Source organism: Desmodus rotundus, chromosome 5, assembly GCF_022682495.2.
Source record: "Desmodus rotundus isolate HL8 chromosome 5, HLdesRot8A.1, whole genome shotgun sequence".
NCBI lineage: Eukaryota > Metazoa > Chordata > Mammalia > Chiroptera > Phyllostomidae > Desmodus > Desmodus rotundus.
In genome coordinates, this window is record NC_071391.1 from 130,803,279 (window position 1) to 130,827,412 (window position 24,134).

General features: G+C 43.0%; 1 protein-coding gene across 1 annotated transcript; it reads right to left on the reverse strand.

Annotated features, from left to right (window-relative positions):
- Positions 1-14,853: 14,853 nt before the first annotated feature.
- GPR75 (G protein-coupled receptor 75) lies at positions 14,854-23,430 on the reverse strand. The gene is made up of 2 exons (XM_053925756.2): positions 23,329-23,430; positions 14,854-18,912 (listed from the first exon to the last, which is right to left on the reverse strand). The coding sequence occupies exon 2, from the start codon at positions 18,790-18,792 to the stop codon at positions 17,170-17,172; it is 1,623 nt and encodes a 540-aa protein (XP_053781731.1). The 5' UTR covers positions 18,793-18,912; positions 23,329-23,430; the 3' UTR covers positions 14,854-17,169.
- Positions 23,431-24,134: the final 704 nt, after the last annotated feature.

Genomic DNA, 24,134 nt, shown 5'->3' on the forward strand with positions numbered 1-24,134 from the left:
AACGTAAGTAGAATTAACCTCACATTTAGATTATAGGTCTAGGAGGGGAGGGAAGTGGAATTGTGAAAGGTTAGTGCTAAAAGACACTTTGAAAATATTTAGGCCAAATGCTTTCTCTTACAAGAGGGGGAAAATATCTAAACAACTGTATTAGAATAGTTTGCCTCAGAAAATCTTGAAAATACAAGTTATAATCATTTCATAATAAAAAGATTTTTAAAAAAATAAGTCAGCCTTCTGTCTTGGCTAATAGCTTCAACTACTTTGAGGGGAGGGCTAGGCCAGGTATCTCCATAACCACCTCTAAACCTGGGGTCCCCTATCAGTAGTCTGTAAAGTCTCATTTGATTTCTAAATCGCTTGCTGCTACCTTTACTGTGCAGCCGTTCTGCTGTACACCTAGTAGGCTGAATTCCTAATAGACAGGACATGGCTTAGCTATAATATGCCTAATGCACTTCAAGAAGTCTTTTTCAAAGTGGAGATTCTTTTAAGGTGGGTGCTACCCAGACCTACCAAGTCAGATTCTTAGGGCAGATCCTAGGAATCTGCATTTTAACTACGCTTCCTCCGTGGTTCTCTGTTTTAAATAAACTCTTCAGTGATTGAGAATCACAGACATAGGAACCTCACTTTTAACAATTGCACACATACTAATCCTCCTGAGTAGGGTTTCAGGGAAATAAATCATAGCTCATATTTACAGGAAGATTGTGACATGAAACTTTTTTTAGCTTTACCTGCTTTTCTTCAAAACACCACTAGATGGGGCCTATAGGCCAGCTCTGGTTCATATCCTTGTGTCCTTGATTAAGGGGAATTTGGCGAGAAAGGACAACAAATCTCAGCTAAACTGAATAGGAAGCTTTGTGTATGGACCCTGGTGAACTATTCTTTTCAGTCAGTCTGATCAATAAAGGCCTGACCTGATTTCTGACAATGCTTAAACTTCCTGGTACACAACCAAGCCAAATTACCGACTCAGTAGCACTAAAGATCTAACAAAAAGCCTTAGCTAAACTGGGAATTTTTTTAAATGATTTAAATTTTGAGTGAGTGGGATTTGCAGTCAGTTTCAAGTGAAAATAAAGTATCAGCTACACTAGAATCTAATTTTAAAGTCTTCCTGGCCCTTCTTGGGTAATTTTATTTACTAGTGCTTGATTTCCATATGAACATAGAAACAGAACTACCATATATATGGATGCTATATGTTATCGAGCTGTTATGGCAAAAGTTTTCAATATGTTGCCTTGGTGACATGGCTTAAAACAAAATCCATTTCTCTTTTTTTCCGTTGTCGGGCACAGGGGTGGTGGAGAAACCATGGACCACTACGTTCCATAGGGCGTGCTTTGTTTTACATGCCGATAGTCTCAAAGTAGGTCGTACAGCAGGCAAAATGGTCCAGTGGATTATGGGAAGAGAATATTTGAAATTCTACTAATTTTTTCACCTGCCAAAGATGGATGAAGTTTCATTAATATTTTATAGATGGACTGACACTGGTGCATTCAGTCATTCATACATCAGGTTTCATGTAATAAAACAACGATATGAGGGAAAGAGTGGGCAATACATGTGTAGAGGAGTTGATAGGGATGCCATCATCATTCTTCATTTTCATCATATTACCGTATTCACTAAACGCCTCTATTGCCTCTCAGAAAAAATATTAGCATCAAGACCACACATTGTTAGGTATACAAGGCCTGTCTGGAAAAAGTCCAGCCACTGTTAATAGGACGAGAACAAGTTTGCGCAGCATCGGTGTAACCTGCCAGCCAAGGAGAGTGAACTGGAACGCCTATGCATGAGCAAAGACGGTATCACCGTACTAGGCAGTGGGGGCAGTAGACACCATTGAGTGAGCACGTGTACCGTGTGGCCGTCACATTCAAAATGACTGAGCAAGTAATGCAATGAATCTACATCGAACTTTGCATTAAGCTTGAACATTCCTTGCAGAAACTATTTGCAGCTGTGGGCAACTGGTGATTGGCAGTTTCTTCATGACAACACACCCAGTCACGTATCATGTCTCGAACAATTTTTGGTGAAACATCAAATCACCCAGGTGACTCAGACCCCCTACAGTCCAGATTTTGTGCCCTGTGACTTCTGGCTTTTCCCCAAAACTAAAATCACCTTTGAAGGGGAAGAGCTTTCAGACCATCAGTGAGATTCAGGAAAATACAACAGGGCAGCTGATGGTGATTGGGAGAACTGTGTGAGGTCCCAGGGTGCCTACTTTGAAGGGGACGGAAGCATCATTGTCCTATGTACAGTGTTTCTTGTATCTTGTATTGTCACTAAATGTCTCTATTTTTCATATTATGTGGCTGGATACTTTGTGGACAGACTCTAGGATAACTAGTCAGAATTAAGGGTAGAGGTTAATAGGTTACTTTCACCAGCCATGGCTCCAATCAATGTGAGCCTGGTATTGTTAAGGCTTCTCTATTGGAAATAGCAGTGGTTAGGAAGAATGAGCATGTTTTCTTCACTGGCAATTAGAAGGGAAGACATTACGTTTAGAAGACTACTGGAATTATACTCTTTACCACTTAGAGAAAATAATGGTAGGCCTGACAGTCTCAAAACTTACAAAATAAGAAGGAAAAATAGAAACAAATGAAATATAGGACTTGTAATACTTGTCTCTACACCTATTTGGACATTTTTAAGCATGTTAGTGTTTTTTTATATATATTTGAAACAAAAGTGTTCACCAAAAGCAAATCAGTCAAAACTTCAGGAAATGGTAGCCATCTCAACTACTGAAGACATTTGTAAAACCAAAATAGTGCTGAATATTTCATATGTAACATGCTACTACATTATGAATTTCAAATCTATTTGATTGCTTTCCAGTACCTTTTGATAGTCTAAATTGTGCTTTACCTTGAGTTTAAGGAAAAAATGTAGCTTCTAGTATATTTTCCTGAAGCAGAAACATAATTTTCATTTTGTAAACATATAATACTAAAAATCAAACTTTCTCGAAAGTCCAGCAACTTAGGAGTTAAGACCCTGTACGTAAAATCTCCTGTACTCAATTTACTCAGTAATATAGCTAAACACAGTGAACTTGGCTTGGTTCTAACAGTCTCTCTGTCCCCAATAAAATACTAGTTTGCAAGTTAGTTACCAGTGGTCCTTAAGTCCTAAATTAGTGGTAAAACTAATTTTCTCATTTGAGAATTCTAGCAGAGCTCCAAATACAACCCTATAGATTAGAAAATGTTAATAACTGGTGGAGAAAATTGGAAGTTGTTTTTCCCCTGGATTAGTTTTTCATACTTGTAGTTATTAATATTCTTAAGCTATGCTGACAGAAATCATTTGTTGGAAAAGCTCCAAGAAGGTATTTCAACCCCAAAAGCCAGTTGTGAAAATCTTGAGTCAATATTCCTCGAATTTCAGATGATAGGTTGTCCCAGACTCTGCTTTTGATATCTGCCTCTTACTGAACATTTGCTAAATACTAAGCACTATGCTAAACACTTCAGATACCCTCTGGTCACAATCCTAAGAGGCAGGGTTACTATCTTTAACTCACAGATAAGGAAAGTGAGGCTCAAAGAGCTGAACTAAACTACAGGTGGCTGAGCCAGCATTTGAATCGATTCAGGTTCTAAAGTACAGGTGTGTAATTAATACACTATAGTGCTCTTTGTTCACAGAAACATCTTCTACCCCATGGACCACTCTCTGTTATCCTCTCCCACCTGACAGACCACACTGAAGCGCTCAGCAAAATGCCTTGTAAAATGGGAAAGGTGATTGATTTTTGTCCTGGTAACACAGGACACACATTTTTTCCTGTGTATTATTTTTATCATGGAACACCACTCACGTTTCTTAACCTGGTAAAAGGAAATTCACTAGTATGATTAAATTGCCGCTTGGGACTTCTGGCCTAGTTAAATGCCATCAAACCGTCCTTTTTTGATAATCCTTTTGTGATGGTGAACAATGCGACTGCATTGGCCATTTATCTAGATCCAGATTGTATTTATGATTTAATGATAGAATTCCTTCATTTTTTACTTACTGGAGTAAGTAAAGACTATATCTTATTTTTGTTTCTCCTCAGACCTCACGTAAAATTGACCCTCAACAAATATTTGCTGAGTAAATGCATGAACCCTCATCTTTTACCCACACTGCAAAAAATCCTCCCCAACTACCCCAATTCCCATGGGCTTCCTACCAGTCCTTGTTTTTCAGTGTTTGGTTCTTGAGGAAAAAATTATTTTTCTCAGTTTTACAATGGTTAGGGAAGAAAAAGCAGTAGAATGATTAACTTGCTTCATCTGTATTTCTTTTCAGTCAGATTCTGCACTACATTATGTAATTTTTTTGTTGTTATTTTAGCACTACTTTCTCATGCATGGTTCTGTATGTCGCTTCTCCCTAACAAGAGTACAGTGTCTGAGGGACTTCTGGCCAAGAGGGAGGCATAGGTAGATACACTTTGCCTCCTCACACAACCAAAAGAAGGACAACAACAAATTTAAAAAACAAAAAGTAACCATAACTGCAAGAAAATCAAACTGTATGGAAGTCTGACAACCAAGGAGTTAAAGAAACATCCATCCAGACCGGTAGGAGGGGTGGAGACAAGCAGCCAGGTAGAGAGGACTTGTGGCTGGCTGAGTGGGTGATCTCACATTTGCATTTGGATAAACCGGGAGGAACAACTGAGGAGCAAGGCAGACACACAACCCAGGGTTCCAGAGAAGGGAAATAAATCCTCAAAACCTCTGACTGTAGAAATCTGTGGGGGTTGAGGCAGCAGCAGGAGAAACTCCCAGCCTCACAGGAGAGTTCGTTGAAGAAACCCACAGCATCCTAGAACATACACAAAACCACTCACGTGGGAATCAACACCAGAAAGGAGCAATTTGCTTGTGAGTAACAGGGGAAGTGACTGAAAGCCAGCCAAGAGCCAAGGAAGTGACACTGTTCCCTCTCAAGTCCCTCCCCCACATACAGCGTCACATAGCAGCAAGGTGGGTTGCCCTGCCCTGGTGAACACTGAAGTCTCCGCCCCTTACTACGTAACAGGCCCTCAGAAAAAAATATGGCCCAAATGAAAGAACAGATCAAAGCTCCAAAAATAGAACTAAGCAATGAAGAGATAGCCAACCTATCAGATGCACAGTTCAAAACACTGGTAATCAGGATGCTCACAGAAATTGTTGAGTATGGTTGCAAAATACAGGAAAAAGTGAAGGCTATGCAAAGTGAAATAAAGGAAAATGTACAGGGAACCAACAGTGATGGGAAGGAAACCCAGACTCAAATGAATGGTTTGGACTGGAGGAAGAAATAAACATTCAACCAGAACTGCATGAAGAAGCAAGAATTCCAAAAAATGAGGAGAGGCTTAGGAACCTCCTGGACAACTTTAAATGTTCCAACATCCAAATCATAGGGGTACCAGAAGGAGAAGAGGAAGAGCAAGAAATTGAAAAACTTATTTGAAAACATAGTGAAGGAGAACTTCCCCAATCTGGCAAAGGAAATAGACTTCCAGGAAGTCCAGGAAGCTCAGAGAGTCCCAGAGAAGTTGGACCCAAGAAAGCACACACCAAGGCATATCATAATTACATTACCTAAGATTAAAGATAAGGAGAGAATCCTAAAAGCAGCAAGAGAATAGGGGACAGTTGCCTACAAAGGAGTTCCCATAAGACTATCAGCTGATTTCTCAAAAGAAACCTTGCAGGCAAGAAGGGGCTGGAAAGAAATATTCAAAGTCATGAAAGACAAGGACCTACATCCAAGATTACTGTATCCAGCAAAGCTACCATTTAGAATGGGAGGGCAGATAAAGTACTTCCCAGGTAAGGTCAACTTAAAGGAGTTCATCATTACCAAGCCCTTATTATATGAAATGTTAAAGGGACTTATCGAAGAAAAAGATTATCAAAAATATGAATGGTAAAATGACAACAAACTCACAACTATCAACAACTAAACCTTAAAAAACAAAACAAAGCAAACAACTAGAACAGGAACAGAATCACAGAAATGGAGATCACACGGAGGGTTATCAGTGGGGAGTGTGAGGGGAGTGCATGGGGGAACCGGTACAGGGAATAAGAAGCATAAATGGCAGGTACAGAATAGAGAGGGGGAGGTTAAGAATAGTATGGGAAATAGAGAAGCCAAAGAACTTATATGTACAACCCATGGACATGAACTAAGTGTGGGGGTGTGTGCAAAGCAGAGGGGAATAAAGGAGAGAAAAATATGGGACAACTGTAATAGCATAATCAATAAAATGTTTTTTTTTTTTAAATTACAGTGTCTGTGTCTCCTGTTTTATTTCCCCCATTCGTTGGCAGTGATGGAAGTAAAATCCCTGATTTCTAAGGTCAAGAAAAGAAATGCATTTTCTTTCTTTTTAAGATTTTATTTATTTATTTTAGAGACAGGGGAAGGGAGGGAAATAGGGAGAGAAATATTGATCAGTTGCCTCTTGCCCCAACTAGGACCAGGCCTACAAACCCAGGAATGTGCCCTGAGCAGGAATCGAACCAGCAACCTTTTGCTCTGCAGGATGATGCTCAACAAATTGAACCATACCGGTCAGGACAACAATTGTATTTTCATTCTCCAGCTCCATGACCTGAAAACATTCCAGTTCTAAGGTACCCACAGAGAAAGTGTCTAACATTATGGTCTGTGTGAAGAACACAATGCCCAGTCATCTCTTTCCTCAGAGCCATATTAATAAAATCAGGTCTCATAATTTCTTTGACATACTTTCTTGCTAATGTCAAACAAATGAGCCAAAAGCTCTCACTAGCCCTTGCTAATATCAGATGTGGCATGTTGAACCTGAAGCGTTTACACAGGTTATAAAACCAATCCTAGTGCTGTAGCCACAGAAAACAGGCAGAAAGCACTCTTTGTGAATTGCTCCACTTTTTAAGGTCTATCTGGCATCTGAACAAGCTGCATCTCGCAAAAACATCAGGCTTTGCATGAAAATCAAGATTCCCACATTGGGAGTCAATTGAAAGATCTCCCACTCATCAGCATGCTCGCGACAGGCAGCTGAAGGTTCCGGGAAGTGTCAAAGGGGAACACCTGCACATAAATGGAACTCAGGGAAACAAACTGAACTTATCTGGGCACCAGCTAAGTGTAGTTTCAAAAAAGAAAAGTTACCTGTTTACTGGGCCAGAGGAAGGAAAATTCACTCATTTGTCCATAAGCCATGAAGTGATATCTTTACTTTGGTAAAATTAATATCAAAGGTTCTGGACCTAAAGAGATTGCCTGGTAACTATCTCTTACAGAAAGCAAAATTTCACTAAATCTGTCCCTCTATTCAAAGTGCCACATACTTTAAACGTAACTGGTATCCTCCCCTCCCTCCCTGCCAGAACCGGTGACCCCTGTCCTCCTTTAACTCCGGTGGCTGCTGAAGACGGTCCTTTCATTGTCGGTGTCCTCAGGCGGCCAAATGAGTCGAGTGTTTGCAATGAGAAAGCATGTGGGCTGGCTGGCAGCTCCCGGGCAGCCAGGTGGTCCCTTGGGAAAAGAAGCTCTGAGGAAAGAAACTGTAGGCCTTGCAGTCCTCCTAAATCAAGACCCGTGTCCCCTTCCATTAGTCCTGCAGATCATCAACCTGGGACTACAGAGAAGGATTCAAAAAATGGAAAACATGGGGAAATTGTAAGCCAGCCAGATAGAGATTCGGCTTGGAATCATTTCCAGGCCTCATACATTCAATCATTTATTATTTGATTCACTTATTCAACAGTTATGCACCAAAAGCCCACTAGGGCCAAGGACAGATAGGTACAAAGATGGCGCTGAACAAAATAGACTGTGTTCACCCTATGAGAGCTTTATTCCAGTGAGGGAAACAGCCAGTAAAAGTTACATGTAGTTATTACGGACTGAATCGTGCCCCCCCAAAAAATTCATATTTGAAGCCCTAATCTCCAAGATGACTGTGTTTGGAATTAAGGCCTTCGATGAGGGAATTATGGGTGGAAGAGGTCATAAGGGTGGGGCTCCAATCCAATAAACTTCAGAGTGCAGAGTGCACTGCCTTTAGTAAGAGCTATTTGATGAAACTATTGTAAGTGTAAATGAACTGAGTTGTTAGAAAGTGTCCTTCTTACAGTGGATTATGGCCAAAAAAGATGAGAAAACACGATATTGTGCAACTTGTGTGAGGCCGCATAAATTTTCTAGACCCACGGTTTCCTTACATGTAGATGGGGACTAATTATAGTACCCACCTCATAATATAAGGTGCCTGCTACATAGTGATGCTTCTGAATAAAGGTCCATACTATTATTATTGAATGGAGCGGTCTGGGTGGGAGCTTGATAGTAACAACAATGCTGCTTTGATTCAGTTGACAATAAACCAGACTTCAACTTCGGAACCTCCTCCAAAGCATTCTTTAAAAGCACCAAAGACTCAAGAAGAAAGTAAGAGATTATAAGGCAGAAATATAAGAGAAACTAAGAACATTAAGAGGTACGTGAACGATGGTGGGTACTTTTGCCCTGAAGGCATTTGCCAAACCTAGAAAAACTGAGCTTCAAATTTGATGACCCCTGACTCCTCTTAAAAGGAGATCCATTCCCCCATCACACTGGGACTCCCAAAGATCTACATCCTCAGGGCAGAGATAAAGAAGAAGAAAACATCCCCCACTCCAAGCTACTCCATTTCTACAGGACCTCAGGAAAAGTTGTCTTGGAAGTTAAAAGGGAGATGGAAAAAAAAAAAATCCCTTATAGGTTGTCTCCACAAGCTAACTGCCTTATACAGGGTCCGGGAGAAGTACCACCTGCTTCAGTGTGGCAAGTAAGGTAATAATATGGGTGTAATAATTTATAGTTTTAATTTGAACATTTCACTTAAAATGTCATATGGTGTGCTTGAGTGTGATATTGTTAAGTTACAGAGTTACATGCATATGATTTTGTAATAAAATGGGGCATTATTTGTGCTGCACCCTGTAGCTAAGCACCCCTCACCTAACCTAGGTAGTTCCAAAACACTTCCAGTTCAATTTAAAGCATTCTTGGATGGGTAATACACTTAGATGCCTGGAAGAAAGAAGTAGGTGCCAATTTTTTCTGGAGGAATATGCCTTCATCTAAACTGGTGTTCTCAAGGGGCAAGAATTTTCATAGAAAATTAGCAGCTCAGAATAAAAATAAACAAAGCATGAAGGAAACAAGGCACCATGCGGGAGGACCAACAAAAATAATAGACCAGAAGCTTATTCAAAAAAAAATATTGAAATTATCAAAGTTATTTTAGAAAACTATCCTTACGCTGTTTAAGAAATAAACAGTTCACTTTTAAGTATATGTTGAAACTGAAAACTCTAAAATTATAATTTAACAGGTTTTTTTAAATGATCAAATAAAATCTCTAGAAATGAAAAATAGTTAAAATTAGAGAGTTCCTGATCAATTTTAACAGATTAAATTTACATAAGGAGAGAACTCCCGAACTGGAAGGTAAATTGGAAAAGATTATTCAGAATACGGCCATGCGTTGCTTAATGACAGGGATACACGCGGTCTGAGAAATGCCTCGCTAGGCGGTTCCATCATTGTGCAAACTTCACGGTGCACTTACCTACATGGCATGCAGCGTGCTACACACACAGGCTAGATGGTGTATGAAGCCCACTAACCTTCGGCTACCCACTTGCGCAGCATGTTACTGTACACTGCATACTGTAGGCGGCTATAACACAACAGAAAGTGCTTGTGTATCTAAACACAGAAAAGGTATGGTAAAGCACGTGGTATAAAACGTTAGGAAGGGCGCGCCTGCATGAATGGAGCGCGCAGGACCGGCAGTTGTTGCTCAGGTGAGGCAGTGGCAGTGAGCGAACCTGACGGCCGGGACATCCCGGTGCAGTACTGTGGACTTTAGAAATGCTGCACTTAGGCCACACCAACTTTATTTTAAATATTTTTCTTTTTTTCAATAACAAATTAACGTTAGCTTACTGGTAACATTTTTACTTTAGACACTTTACATTTCTTTTTAACTTTTCAAAAAAAAAACCGTTTTGTAATAACACTTAGCTTACAACACAAACACAAGGTACAGCCGTACAAAAATATTTTCTTTTATCCTTATTCTATTTTTTCTAATTTTTTTTTACTTTATAAACCGTTTAATTAAAAATTAAGAAACACACACATTAGCCTAGGCCTGAGCAGGGTCAGGACCACCGGTATCACTGTCTTCCGCCTCCACATCGTGTCCCGCCGGAAGGTCATCCTGGGCCAGCAAAGCCTTCTTCTGGGACACCCCCTGAAGGAGGACCTGCCTGAGGCCCTGCTTAAGGAGTCATGTTTGCAGAAATATGTCCACGATGGTTTGCTTGGCTTGCTTCTAATTTGCATCCTAGATTTGCTTATAAGCAGATAATGCACCATGAACACTTTATTAACTCTATTAATGAAAATCTTTTGTTTTGGGGGTCCATGTTTTCAATCTTTTCAAGGAATTTGTTGAGTTCTGCAAAAGCTTCTGCTAAACCCTTCTCTGTGAATTTTTAGGGGGGCGGGGCAGTTCTTTTTCTTCTGCAGTTTCCCTGTCTCTTGCCTCTTCTTCAGCTCTGTGCTCCTGTTCCAGTTCCAGCACCTCCTCATTGGTCAGGTCCGCAGGACCACGTCTGGGAGCCCCTCAGTGCCATCCTTACCCACACCCGGGTTAAAGTAGCTCATCTTGTTTGCTATCTCAGCCACAACCTTGTTGATTTTTGCAAACTCCTCATCCTTGGCAAATGCTTTGACGTCATTGGACCAAACTTTCAAGAGTCTTCTTCCAGATGCCATTCATACACTCTTTGCTGACATTGCTCCAAACTCAAGCAAGGGTCTTGAGGCAAATGTAATCATTCCAGAATTGCATCAGTTTCTTCCTCAGCTGCAGCAATAGCCTGCACAAAGGTCCTCCTTAGATAGCAAGTCTTAAAACCTACTGTAATGCTCTCTCTCTTTTATTTTAATTAATTAATTTATTAATTTATTTATTATTTATCTATCTATTTATTTATTTATTTTTGGAGAAGGGGAGAGAAATATCGATGTGTGAGAGAAAGATCTACGGGTTGCCTCTCGCAAGCCCACAATCAGGGATTCAGCCCTCAACCCAGGCACGGCCCTGACTGGGAATCAAACGGGCGACCCTTCAGTTTGTAGGATGTCACCCAACCCACTGCGCCCACCAGTCAGGGCTAAAAAACTGCTCCTGATCCATTGGTTGGATCAAAGAGGTGGTGATTGAAGGAGGAAACACCGCTTTGATTGGGGGATGAAACACATCAATAAAAGGAGGATGTCCGGAAGCATTATCAACAATAAACAAAATCTTGTAAGATATGTTTTCTCCAAACAGTACTTCTCCATTTCACTGGCATAGCAATTCAGGAGGGCATCTTGGAGGAGGAGCAGGGTCATCCATGACTTATTGCACCTGTAGTACAGTGGCAGTGTGTGCTTCCTGATGCACTTGAGGCCCTGGGGTTCTCACTGTGCCAGATCACAGAGGGTGCCCATTGGTCGCCTGAAATACTGCTCTCAAGCAAGACTCTCATCCTGTCCTTAAAAGCCGTCAACCCGGCATCGATTTGGCTGTCTTCTCAGCATCAGTTTCCAGAATAGAGAGGCTTCATCCACACTGAATATTTGCTCTGGCAAGTAATTTTCTTCCACAATCAGCTTATCCAGAAATTTCCAACCCTTTTCTTCAGCTGCCTTCCCATCAGCACTTTCATCCTCACCACTCACTTCCACATTATGTAATGAATAACAATCCTTGATTCAGTTAAGCCACCCAGAGCTAGCAGTACGTTCAACACTGCAGTTGCGTCTAGCCTTTCCTCTGAAGATGACAGACCAACTTTCTCTTTGGCCAGGATCATCATGGTGCTGAGAGGGACACGCTTCTGTGTCTGGCCTTCACTCCAGGTCTTTAGAAGCTCCTCTGTCTGCGAGAGGCCTTCCCAAATTTTTCTTAGTTTACTCACCTCCAATGAAGCAGATCCATCCACACAGCTTCTGTCCGTTTGTTCTTATTTTTCAGGTTGTAGCTACGGTGGAATGGGACATGCCTGCCTGGCAAGTTCATTTGCCACCTTAATCACTTTTAATTTTGGTTATTGGTCAATCACCCAACATGGCCTCTTACTAGCAACAATAGCAGTGGATTTTTCACACTCAGGGGCCGTGATGAACAAAATAACATAAGATTAAATCAAGTACAAGAAAAAACGATGCAGTCGAAATTCCCAGTAAACACAAGATATAGGAGACTGTGGCCAGTATAACACAGCACAGTTTTATGACAAACTTTTTCCATAAGTAGAAAGAGTACACTCTAATATAATAAAAAGTATAGTAAATATGTAAATCAGTAAATACATAAATCAGTTTATTATCAAGTAGTAGGTACCGTACATAACTGTATGTGCTATATTTGTATGTGACTGGCAGTGCAGGTTTGTTTACACAACATCACCACAAACATGGGAGCAAGGGGGTGCGTTATGACCTTATAATGGTTACATCACCAGGAAGTTTTCAGCTCCATTATGATTTGATGGGCCCACCATTGTGCATGTGGTCTGTCTCTGACCAAAATGTCATTATATGGTGTATGACTGCAACAGAGAAACAAAGACATCAGGGGAAATCCAAGGTGAGTGTAGAGGAAATGGGACAGAAATAATATTTGAAAAGATAATTGTCCAGAACAGATGAAAGATGCCAGGACATAGGCTCAAGGAGTCCAACAAATCCTAACATAAATAAAAAGACACATATCATGTTAAAACTGAGAACACCAAAGATATGGACAGCAAAAAAAGCAGCCAGGCTGGAGGAAAGAAGGCATGTTTCTCTTTAAATGAGAGAAGTTGCATTATTTCAATGGGAGAATGCCTGAAGGTATGAACAAAACGTTGAGTACCAAAAGGTGGCCCACTGTGGACAGAGATTGCAACTGAGCACCTGTTCCGAACCTCCTTTTAGTTTACCATTTTAGCGTAACTGGTTTCCAGATTTGCAGGAAGGTAGGGTTATAAATGCAAATTGGGTTCCACCAACTCAATGCACGGTGCCGAACTTTTTCTGCAGCAGTGTTTTGGTTCAGCCGCTTGCTTTGGAGGTGTCAGGAGGGCTAGCTGTGGAGGTGGCGGCAGTGGCAGCAGTTCCTGATCTCTGGGTAACTACTTCAACGGGGTGCCCTTGAAGTCCATAGTCCGGGGAGGCTGAGTGCCTTCCTCCCTTCCTAGTTGTAGCAGAAGTGGGAGCTCTCCTGGCTCATCAGATGGCAGTGTGTATTGTGCAGTCTTCCTGGAAACGTGGTAGAGCCCTAAACTTTTAATGAATTAGGAGACATCTCATTTCCTATAGTCAATCCTTTTCTGCTTCAATTAGTATTTTCTGATTCTCCAAACCAAACTCTGATTGATTGAAATCAAACCACAAATCCTAAAACTCTGTATATTTTTCCAGATTTTAATCTTGTTTTAAAGAGGTTTTTGAAGTGTTTACTCAGGACTTTTCCTGCTGGTTGAGAAATTTAGTTTAATACATAATTAACCTTTGGAGTTATTCTTTTTAAAAATTAATTAATTTTTAGAGAGAGAAGGGAGAGAGAAAGGGAGAGAAACACTGATATGCGGTTGCCTCTTGCACGCCCCCAAGTGGAGACCTGGCCCACGACCCAGGCATGTGCCCTGACTGGGAATTGAACCGGCGATCCTTTGGTTCACAGGCCAGCACTCAATCCACTGAGCCATATCAGCCAGGGCTGGAGTTATTAGTCTCAGCATTTATGCACATTACAAAATGTCAAATTATGTCATCTCTTAAGGAAAATAACTGTCTCTAAGCTTCAATATATTATCTCTTGTGCAATAATGATCACTGTTATTCTCTGTTAGTTTTCAAATGATTGGACAGAAAAGTCATAATATGGCCATCTGATATTCAGAAATGTTAGAATTTTCAATAATTTTATTTCCCAAACACTATTTTAAAAGAACATTAAAAGCATCAGAAATACAAATCTGGCCTAACGGTTAACATCAGAACAATTATAAAATGCTTGGAATACACACATGGTTTGCATCACAGTAAAGCACTGAGAACTGATTAATATACCCTGATAATTAGTCATATTCAACTGAATTCTCATTACTTTTAGTTCTCGTTTTAGCCCTTATGAAGAGAGAAGTTGTATCTGTAGATCTGAATCTGCAGATACAGATATGGAGAAGGGCTAAGAACCTAGCCCACCATGTATTTCATGCAAATTAAATCAATAATTCATTGATGAGCATAAAGAGACTGAAGGCCTCATATGTACATGCTTAATTTTCTTTATACTACAATTTGTACCTCCCCAAAATGAGTCATCTCAAAGGTCACATAGGAAACCTGCCATCCTTAATTTTACAAGTAGAAATTACTTTTTAAAAAAATCTTCTATTGAATCACACTTGAAGTGCCCAGCCAAAAAAGAGATACATACCTTTAAAAGTGTGAAATATCTTCTTAATGTTATTAATTAAGAAGCTGTCTGGCTTATTGGAATAAATACCAGGCTCTGATTTTAGATAAAGTGTAATTTCTAAATTGCCACAATTCTTCAAATGTTCTCAGGAGAAGATACTAGATGTCATAATTCTGTGTTAAATAAAGAGATAATATACTAAGCTGTCTCATGGAAGTATTAACAAATGAAAACAGTGTTATAGTAAAAATATAAAAGCACAATTGAAACAGGTCATAGTGACTTCCAAAAATAGCATTCAATTACCAAAAAAAAAAAAAAAAAGAGTGGATATTTTCTCTTTTATTATAAAATTGAATAGCAAAAATAAAGGAAGAGGGAGAAAGAAGGAAAGGAGAGAGCCCTAAAAGGTAAATTAAAACAAAAATTAAACCTACATCTCAGACTTCAATCTCAGAAACAGAAATGGCTGGTCGACGCTGAGAGGTAAGAGCAGTGAGAGGAGGGAGGGCGGAGCTCTCGCTGAGCTTCCCCCGCCCGTGCCTTCTCCCAGCCTCCCGTGGCCTCTGCGCTTGGGAGCCGCCTGGGAGGGGGTGATGTAAGTTGACCATCTTTCCTCCACAGGAATAAAACGCCTTCCGATCTGCAATAACGGTTCTTGAATACAACAATTTATAAAGATAGATTTTGTTTCTTGATGCTCATCTTGCGTCTAGCAGCTACTGTTCCAAAACTATAACAAGTTCAAGTGCTAGCAGTAGAATGAAAATATTTTTACATAAAAATATGAATTTACAGTTGTTATGCTAGAAATCACAGAGCATATAATAAAATTAATTTTAGGTGTAGAAATACTTAATCTATTTTTCCTTATTGCCCATCTCCAGTATAAGACTGATAGGAGGGAACTAACACAATTCGCTTAAAAATAGATCTTAAGAATTTTTCCAACACAATAATAGATAAGTAAAGACAAAAAATATTTCTGAATAGTTACTTGGAAGCTTTTTGTCCAATTGTTAACAAGCCATTCTCACACAGAAGGAAAGTATAAATCAAAACATTCCCATTCTCATCCTTCTCCCTTCTTAGGAAATAACAAAGATGGTCTAGCACGGAACAGTCCAGGCTGCTTTCCACACAACAGCACCCGGCTGAGATGGACCCTTTCAGCACCGACTCTCCCCGGAACAGCACTGCTCTTCCATGGGTGCAGGATTCTTCACTAGGATTCTTGGGTAAGACCACTCTGAAATAGAGTAATTCACGTTTAGCATGGAAAAACATCTTTCCTTCTTTTTTTCCCCCCCAGAGCTTCGAGGGGATTTATTGAGAGCAGCTTTCATGTATCAACAGGGTGCTGAGCTTTCCTCCCTCACTGGCAGGTGTCACAGCTGCTGGTCCCTCTGTCGCCACTGCTTGGTAGGCCAGACCGCATCAACCATGATAGCTGCGAGCAGCAGTAAAATCACCTTTATCTTCCCTCCCAGATGCTGACTTTCAGTCCACCAAGTTCACACGCCTGGTGTCAGTGCGAAGCTTTCTGTTTTCGTCTGTTTTCTCCACCAAGTTGGCAAGGTCATCGATCATCTCATTTTGTTCATCCAGCTCATTCCCAATCTCTCGCCCCGTTTGCTTCTGGCGATTGATGACAGAAGAAAGGACATCAAGGCCTGTGTCCAGTCCTTGGAGGATTTTCTGCTGCTGTTGCCGGATTTCGTCAAAACCGAAGCCTCTGGTCTCCTCCAGCTCCTCAAAGAGCCAAGGGTTTGGGACACCTCGCTTGGCCCCTCCCGTCACCAGGCTGGACCCTGGTTGTATTTCCACTATTTCTTTCTTACTGGTTTCGTTGTTGAATTTTCTCAGCAATCTCTTGTGCAATTTGGCAAGTAGAATCGTATGTGGAGAACCGGGGGTCCGGAGCCATAGTGCGGTCTCCTCCCGCTTCTCCACATCTTTCTTTTTAAAAGAACTATATAGCTATTCAATTGACACAGAACACTGTCTATAATAAGAAATAATAAAAATCATAATACTGTATTCTTGGCTGTCTTATGAAAGTACCTAATACTGGTGTATTTTTGGTAAAGATCATTACAGAGAATATATTTCTGATATTACGCTTTAACAATATATTATTTATTCAAATAAGTCTGCTACCAAAAAAAGTGTATTTTCCCCATTTCAATACTTCAAAGAATCAAAATTTATAATTCAATTAATAAAAATAACATCTCAGCAAAGATCATACCTTTACATTCTTTAAAATACCCAGCTCATGTATACTTCGAAGAACTGTAACACTCAGCCCGGTGATCACTTTCCACTTTAACACAGTAGCATGAGTCATCCCAGGGCATCTATTTGAAAGTTTAGTATAAGAAATCAGAGCACAGGTCAGGGTAGAAATCTAAACAATAAACGCTTACATTAAATCTTAAAATGTCAAGAAACCACAAAGCAAACCAATAGATGCTAGTACTTCAGACCAAAGAAAATCATAACTGCCAACTGTTTAGCTGAATCTTTGTTTTGTTCTACTACCGGTCTCACAAAAGTGGGAAAAAAAAAATCAATCAGTATCAGAAAAAAAAAAAAAGTTTACACAAGATCCCCCGGTCTCTGTGACGCTAAACAGAGGGGACCGGAATCTGCTTGGCTGAAGTGCTGTCGTACTCTTGCATTAAATCATTAGTGGTGTGATAGTGCATGGCGATGTATGAGCTGGCAAATCCGAAAGAGTTCACTGGCTGTAAGTGACACGGGACATTCTCTTCCTGGGACGGGCTGCTGTTATAGATACTGTAGTACGGTTCAACCCGCGTGTTGACCGGCGTTGAGCTGCTCTGACCGTAGTGTTGGTGTCCGGCCGAGAGCTTGGGACTGACCACACTTTCCCTCGACTGACTTGGGCCACAAGCCTGGTCCACAAATTTCTTCTGGGGCTTTGGAGACAACATGTAGGCAGAGTTTGTTTCATGATGGGAGGATTTGTTTCGGTTGACTTCGAGGTTCCCTTTGCCCATGGCTCGAAGACGAGTCTTCTGTTTGCAGCAGAAAAAACCCAGGCCTATGTACTGGAGGCACCAGAGCACTTTCCTCCTCAGCCCTGCACTGTTCCGAGAATATATAAAAGGGTTTAATCCTGACTTGAAAAATATCAGGGTGAACCCAAACAGCTCAAACTGGTAAAGGACAAAGCTCCCACTTCTGGACAGAACCACCCGCACCAAGGAAATCCCCAGGGGAAGACAGCACACCAGGGCAGACAGCACGATGATCACGCAGGTGACCACCGCTTTGGAATCCTTAGCCGCGGAGAGATTGACAGCTGAGACCAGCTGGAGCCGGCTGGCTGCAGGGGTTGGCAGCAGGTTAGGGCTCTTGGTGTATCCGTGGGTCTGAATGTGCTGCAGTTTGTTGTAGTTCTGGTTCCTATAGAGAGCAGGGACGGTGCAGTGGATGGGATCTCCACCTCCCTTCACAGGTGCCCCCACGAAAGGCTGTGGCCTGGAAGCATCAACTGTGATTACGGGGGGGCACTTTCTGACTTGGGCATTTTTCCACAGGGTCTGAGCAATCATGATGTAAGAGACAGACACCACGGCAACACAAAAGGTGAAGTCGACCACATAGAGAGACAGAACGGCTTTCCCTTCTCCAGCAATCAGACTGGACATGGGAAGGCAGAGGTGGGACTTGCTGGTTTTCAGCGTGGCCAAGGTGGCGAGGGTGAAACTGGTGGTCCAGAGAAGCGCCGTGAGGAGCAAGGTGCAGGGAAAGGAGGCCAAGCGGTTCGGCTGCTTCCCCAGCACCATGTGGAGCCGGTGCAGGGCGATCACCGCCACCGTCTTGAGGGACATAAGGATGAAGCCAGAACTGGTGAGGTGGAAGGTGAAGCAGAAAGCATCTGGGATGCTACTGACTGAGCTGAAGAATAACACGAAGGTGAACATTGGGGCCGTCACTCCACAAATGAAGAGGTCGCAGAAGGACAGGTTCAGGATCATGAAATCAAAGTTGGTTCTGAATTTCCTGAAGGCTGGATCAAAGAAGGACAAGAAGACAATGAAGTTGCCATAAGAGCCCAAGCAGAAGATGACTGCGAGTAGGAAAGTACAGGTCACCAAAGTGGCTGTGTGGGTGAGACCCGGGGTGTCCGCCTGGGGAGCCGTGTGGTTCCCCCCACCGAGGTGAGGTGCAGGGAGCAAGGTGGTGTTGGGAGCATCCTGGAGGTGGTCCGTTGAGTTCATCTTCAGAGAGAAGGGTCTCTTCCTTCTGTGAGAAGGGAGTCAGGGCCTCACACTCACAGATGAGCGATATATGACAAAAGAGACCCGAGGCAGAAAAGCCTGCACACAAAAAGGCGTGTCCTGAAACAGAAAGTAGAGTGATCTCATAGTCTTTGAGAAAAGCTCAAGAGGTTGTCAGCTCTGACCCAGTGCACAGAAAGCCCAACACAGAAAAGACACACACACCTCCAAATACAATTATCCAGCTAATTTGAGGTTTTAGGACACAGTGGTTTTCAAACTATTTTTAAGCATCACCTAGAGAGCAGATTTAAAAAGTAGATTCTTGGGCCTCGCCCACTGAGATTCTGATTGAAGGGTATCCAGATGTTACTTTTACTTTTTTAATGATTTATTAAAAGAGTTAATTTTATTTTTAGAGAGAGAGGAAGGGAGGGAGGAAGGGAGGGAGAGAAACATCGACGTGAGAGAGAAACATCATTCGGTTGCCTCTCATAAGCACTGGGACTGAATCTGCAACCCAGCCATGTGCCCTGACAGGGAATCGAACCAGCGATGCGGGACAGTGCCCAACCAACTTAGCCACACCAGTCGGGGCCAGAGGTTACTTTTAGAAACTCTCTGGAGCCAGACGCTGGAGACACAAGACCAAAACCTCCTGGACAAAGAGATCACAACGTTGTTGGAGATCAACCTAACTGCGTAATTACAGCCTAATGTGGTAAATCAGAGGATAGCAGAGTGCTATGGAAGTAAGAGAAGAGGAACCTAATCCAAGCCAGGGTACAGGCTGAGAGAGGCTGACGGGAGTCCTGGGGAAGAGGAGCCAGCTGGGTGAAAGGTGAGGGCAGGGGACAGGTCTCTCTCTGTAGCAGGATCGGGGTGAAAACAGCATGTGCTGAAACTTCAAGCAGAGAATATTGTTGAAGGATGCTGTGGCCCTTTACATAACTCACTGACAAGTCCGATTTCTTTCCCTAAGAAGAATCCTTTAATTGCCTTTATTTACAATTTCTCCTCCCTGTTTGTGATTTCTTGACTAACTCCATACACTCCTTTGGAAGAAAAACTTTGTGTAGGACCATATTTGAGGGGGAAATGAAAGTAATGAAGAGTATCAGAATTATATTTGAGATTTGCAAGGTACAAAGCACCACTTTGCAAACCTTAAACTGCTACATAAATGTGAGGTATCATTACGCCAACGAGAGCACCTTCATGATGGGGCAGGAGGCACGCACCCACCGTGCACTCATTCCTGCACTTTACACGGACCGTGCGCATACTACACGCCAGCTTTATGCCAGGCGCTGTGGGTAAAAAAGATGAGTAAGACACAGCCTCTGCTTTAAAGAAAGAACTTGTTTTTCTTCTTGCTCCTTTATTTTCTTAACCTTTCTCCCCCTATTTTGCAATGAGATTTAAAGTACACTCACACAAATCTTCTGTTATTCTGAATCCAAAAGCCCTGAGTAGCTTGGTGCCCACCCTGTTCTCAAAGACACTTCCAAGTGGGGCAGCTGAAGTTGTTCCTTGGAGCCTGATGCAATGCTCTTGACAACCAAAAGGCATTTGCTTTAATCCAGCACTTTAGGAATAACCAAAGCACTGGGGAGGTCCAGGGTCGATGTTCAGAATATTTAACCGCCAGCTCAAACGGAGGCCTCCAGCTGTGCCAGAGGTTAACCCTTTGGGTGCTGGATCGTGGGGTGCAGAGGAAGGCGCTAGGTCAGTGAGGGATTACTGGGGGCTCCAAGAAGCAGCTGCGGACCACCCAATGGACAGAAGCCTCACAGCCTTCTGTAACAGGCACGGCTGTGCCGGTATCAGACAAAACTGCCGTCTTGGGGAGACCCACATAACTGACTAGTGTCCTTCCCAGACGGAGAAGATGACACCTTCTGCGTTCACAAGGGTCGGCCAGCCGGGGCGTGTCACGGCAGTAGGATGAATGTCTCCCCTGGGAAGTGAGACCGACTTTTCTGTACTTTCCTTACAAAAGTTCAGTGAGAGAGAAGAATGCAACTCCTGACCTCTTGTTTCTTAATGATTAGAAACTTAAAAATAATAATAATGGGCAGCTTAATGTTTTCACTTAAGATTGTGGTCTGTTTCTGAACACTTTTTGATACTCATGTGGTAAAAAACATACCCTTTTACTATATTTTTATTGTTAATTAGAGGACTAGGATGAACTGACGAAAAGAGAAGTGGAAGAGAAAACCCAAAGTGAGGAGCCAGGAAGGGCAGAGAGGTGACAGTAATGTTTATAACAAACTCTCCTCCCCACCCCCCACCCCAGCCCCAAGGGCTTCCTCTTTGGAAGTAGGGAGATGAGCAGGGGTGAAGAGGGAAGCAGGAATTAACTTTGGGGGAAATTAGAAGGATGAAGAATCTGGAATTAGGGTGCTAAGAGAGATACTGAGTAAGTGGACAACACTGAACAAGTGTGGGGATGAAAGTTTTGAAGACCCCCAGCTAGGAGATGTTGGGAATTGGAGTTGTCAAAAGGAAAATGAAATGACAAACCAATATTAGTCAAAGGTAAGAGGCAGGAGGAAAGATTTGGAGCAGATGAGGGGCAAACTGCACTTTCTATATAATTTTCTCATAAACTAAACATTTTTTTCAATAGATTACAAACCAACGGAGACTTCTAGGTCAGGAATACAATGCTCAGTATCATTACTTGCATGTTAACTACACTGAGTGCTCATGATGTACCACCCACTCTTCTTAGTGCTGAGGTATTGAATCCTCACAACAGCTCCGAGACAGTTCCTATAACTCATCTCCATTTTATGGATGAGGAAACTGAGTCAGAGAGACAGCACCTAACTTAGAGTGGTAGAGCACGAATTTGAACCAGGCAGTTACTCTCTCCCACACTTCTCCACCGGGCTAAACAGAACAGCGAAGAGATCAAGGGAAGGATCCTAGATCAGAAGATCGTTACAGCAGGAATAATTTATTGGGTGCTTATTAATGGCCAGGCACTTATACTACAGGCTTTTCCTAAGTTCTCAAACTTTATTTCATTCTCAATATAATCCTATCAAGTAGGTATTGCAATCTCTTCCCAAGTCAAAGTTCTTGGAACCCAAAGTTGGAGCACACACACATATACATACTTCTGTATACTTTTTTGTCAAGGTCGATAATTATGGTTCTGGTATAAAGTAATGATAAACCACTCCTACTGGGATAATTTGGGGGAAAAGTTAGGAATCAGAGGCTGAAGAGAAAAAGGAGGGAAGGCAGAAGACAGAATAGAAGTAAAGGTTTTGGCAGAGAAGGTTGAGAAATAAAGGAAATAGAGGGTAAGTAAACCTAGGTCCTAGCACTAACTAACTTTGGGACTGTATGAAAGAGAAGGCTGAGATCACAGTTTGGAGCAAGGTTGTCAAGACAGAACCACAAAACTCATTGATTTGAGGAGGGGGTAAGCGAACAGCCATTTGCTATGACTAAATATTAAATAAAGATTACTGATGTTTTTTCCAACGCCAGCACACAAGCTACTCCTTATCTCTGGGACCATAAATAATAGGTCCTGGAGGACAATGTGATTAAAACCACAAGCCCAGAAAAATGTTAAGATGGAACACCTGTCTTAAGTGGGCATCTTAGCTGCACCAACAGGGAATGAATTCATAGCACGTGCATCTTGTTACAGCTGAGGAGGGGGGATCCTAAAGTAACTAGTAAGCAAGGAATCGTAAATAAAAATTTATTGTACTGTGACAGTGATTTCGCCTTGAGATGTGTGAAGAGTCTGAGAATTTAGTGTGCTGTCTTAATATTTTAGTACATTAATGCATTTTATATGAGCTTTCCCAAGTCAACCCATGACCTGGACGCATTTTTTTTCCCTCATAATGCCTTACATTTCTCAAGGAGGGGCATTTTCAGAGTCTAACCCTCACCCATTGTATTATGATTCCCATTGTATTTGTATTGATCCGGACAACCTCAGGTTCGGTGACTTGCCCAAGGTCACTAAGATTCAAGAGAGATTTACCTGATTTCAGAGCCTAAGCTCTTTGTCCCCAGTTGAACTACCTCTAGAAAGCCCAGAGCAGCGGATGGGGTGGGGTAGGATCAGTGGCTGAGCGGGGTGGGGAGGCTGTGGAGCACCCCCACCACCCCAACTCAGTCTGGGCATGCAATGGAGATGGGGTGGGGCGTCGACCCCCGCCAGGGGCTGGCTATGAGTAGGAGCTCCCGAGGTGAGTTAGGTAAGGAGGGCCTAGGCCGGCCGGGAAGCTTGTAAGAGTCGGGAGAGGGTTGATGGGGTGAGGAGGTCTCGGCCAGGCCATGGGCGGTGGGGGAGTTCCACGGCCACGCGGATCCTGGGAGAGGGCAGGGCAGGGGCCAGATAGTCGCCCCCCCCCCCAGCTGCGCCAGGGCTGCAGGTGCGGGGCGGCCGGGCCTGGACCAGCGCAGCACACTCTTCGCTAACACGCCTGCTTCCCGGGGCCCCGACCCTCCCCGGCCCCGCGGAGTCGCCTCCCGCAGGGGCCCGCGGCCTCTCACCTGCCCGGTGGCTGCAGTGGCACCCCTCCTCCTCCATCTCGCAGCCCAGACCCCAGCTCTGCGCGCCGCCCGGGATGATGCAGGGCTTGAGGTGCCGTCGCCATCGCCGCCACCTCCGCGCATCCCGGGAGCCGCGACGAGCCGGGGGCGCAGAGGCGCAGTCACGGAGCCGCGGAGGGCGCCGCCCCCAGTGCTGGACTCCCAGGCCCGGGGCCCCGCCGGCAGGCTCACCGCCTCGCGGGCCGGCCGCTCCCCTTTCTCCGGGCGCGCGAGGTTCGCCGTTCGCCGTTCGGGAGTCGAGGCTCCCTGATAGAGGCTAAAGCTGACCGACGGGAAGAGGGGCGGGCGGACAGGGTAGAAAGGAGGGAAGGGTGGGGGCCCACAGCGACCCACGGGACCTCTGCTTCTGAGCGATGGCACCTGCGTTATGGGCGGGTGATGGCCTGTCTGCCCCCCGCCCGGCCTGGGGCCTCCCTGGGCTCAAAACGTTTTCTCCTAAATTGGCATCGTTGTCCAGTTTCGTACTTTAAAGATTAGAATTTGTAAATCAAGCCATAATGACAATTGAGATCAAACCAACTTTATTATAAAAGAATTATTTTTTCTCCTCTCAGCTCTCTGAAAGTATTAATGAATTTACTAAAGGAGCTCAGCAAGGGGAATTACCAGGAAACAAATGCGAAGTAAAAAGAAGCTAACTACCCATGCAAATAGCCAAGCCAGGAAACCACGGACATGAATGTGGAATGTTAAAAATCAAGAAAAGCAGTGGTGGTAGGCATGCAGCTGGGCATTCTTAGCAAGAA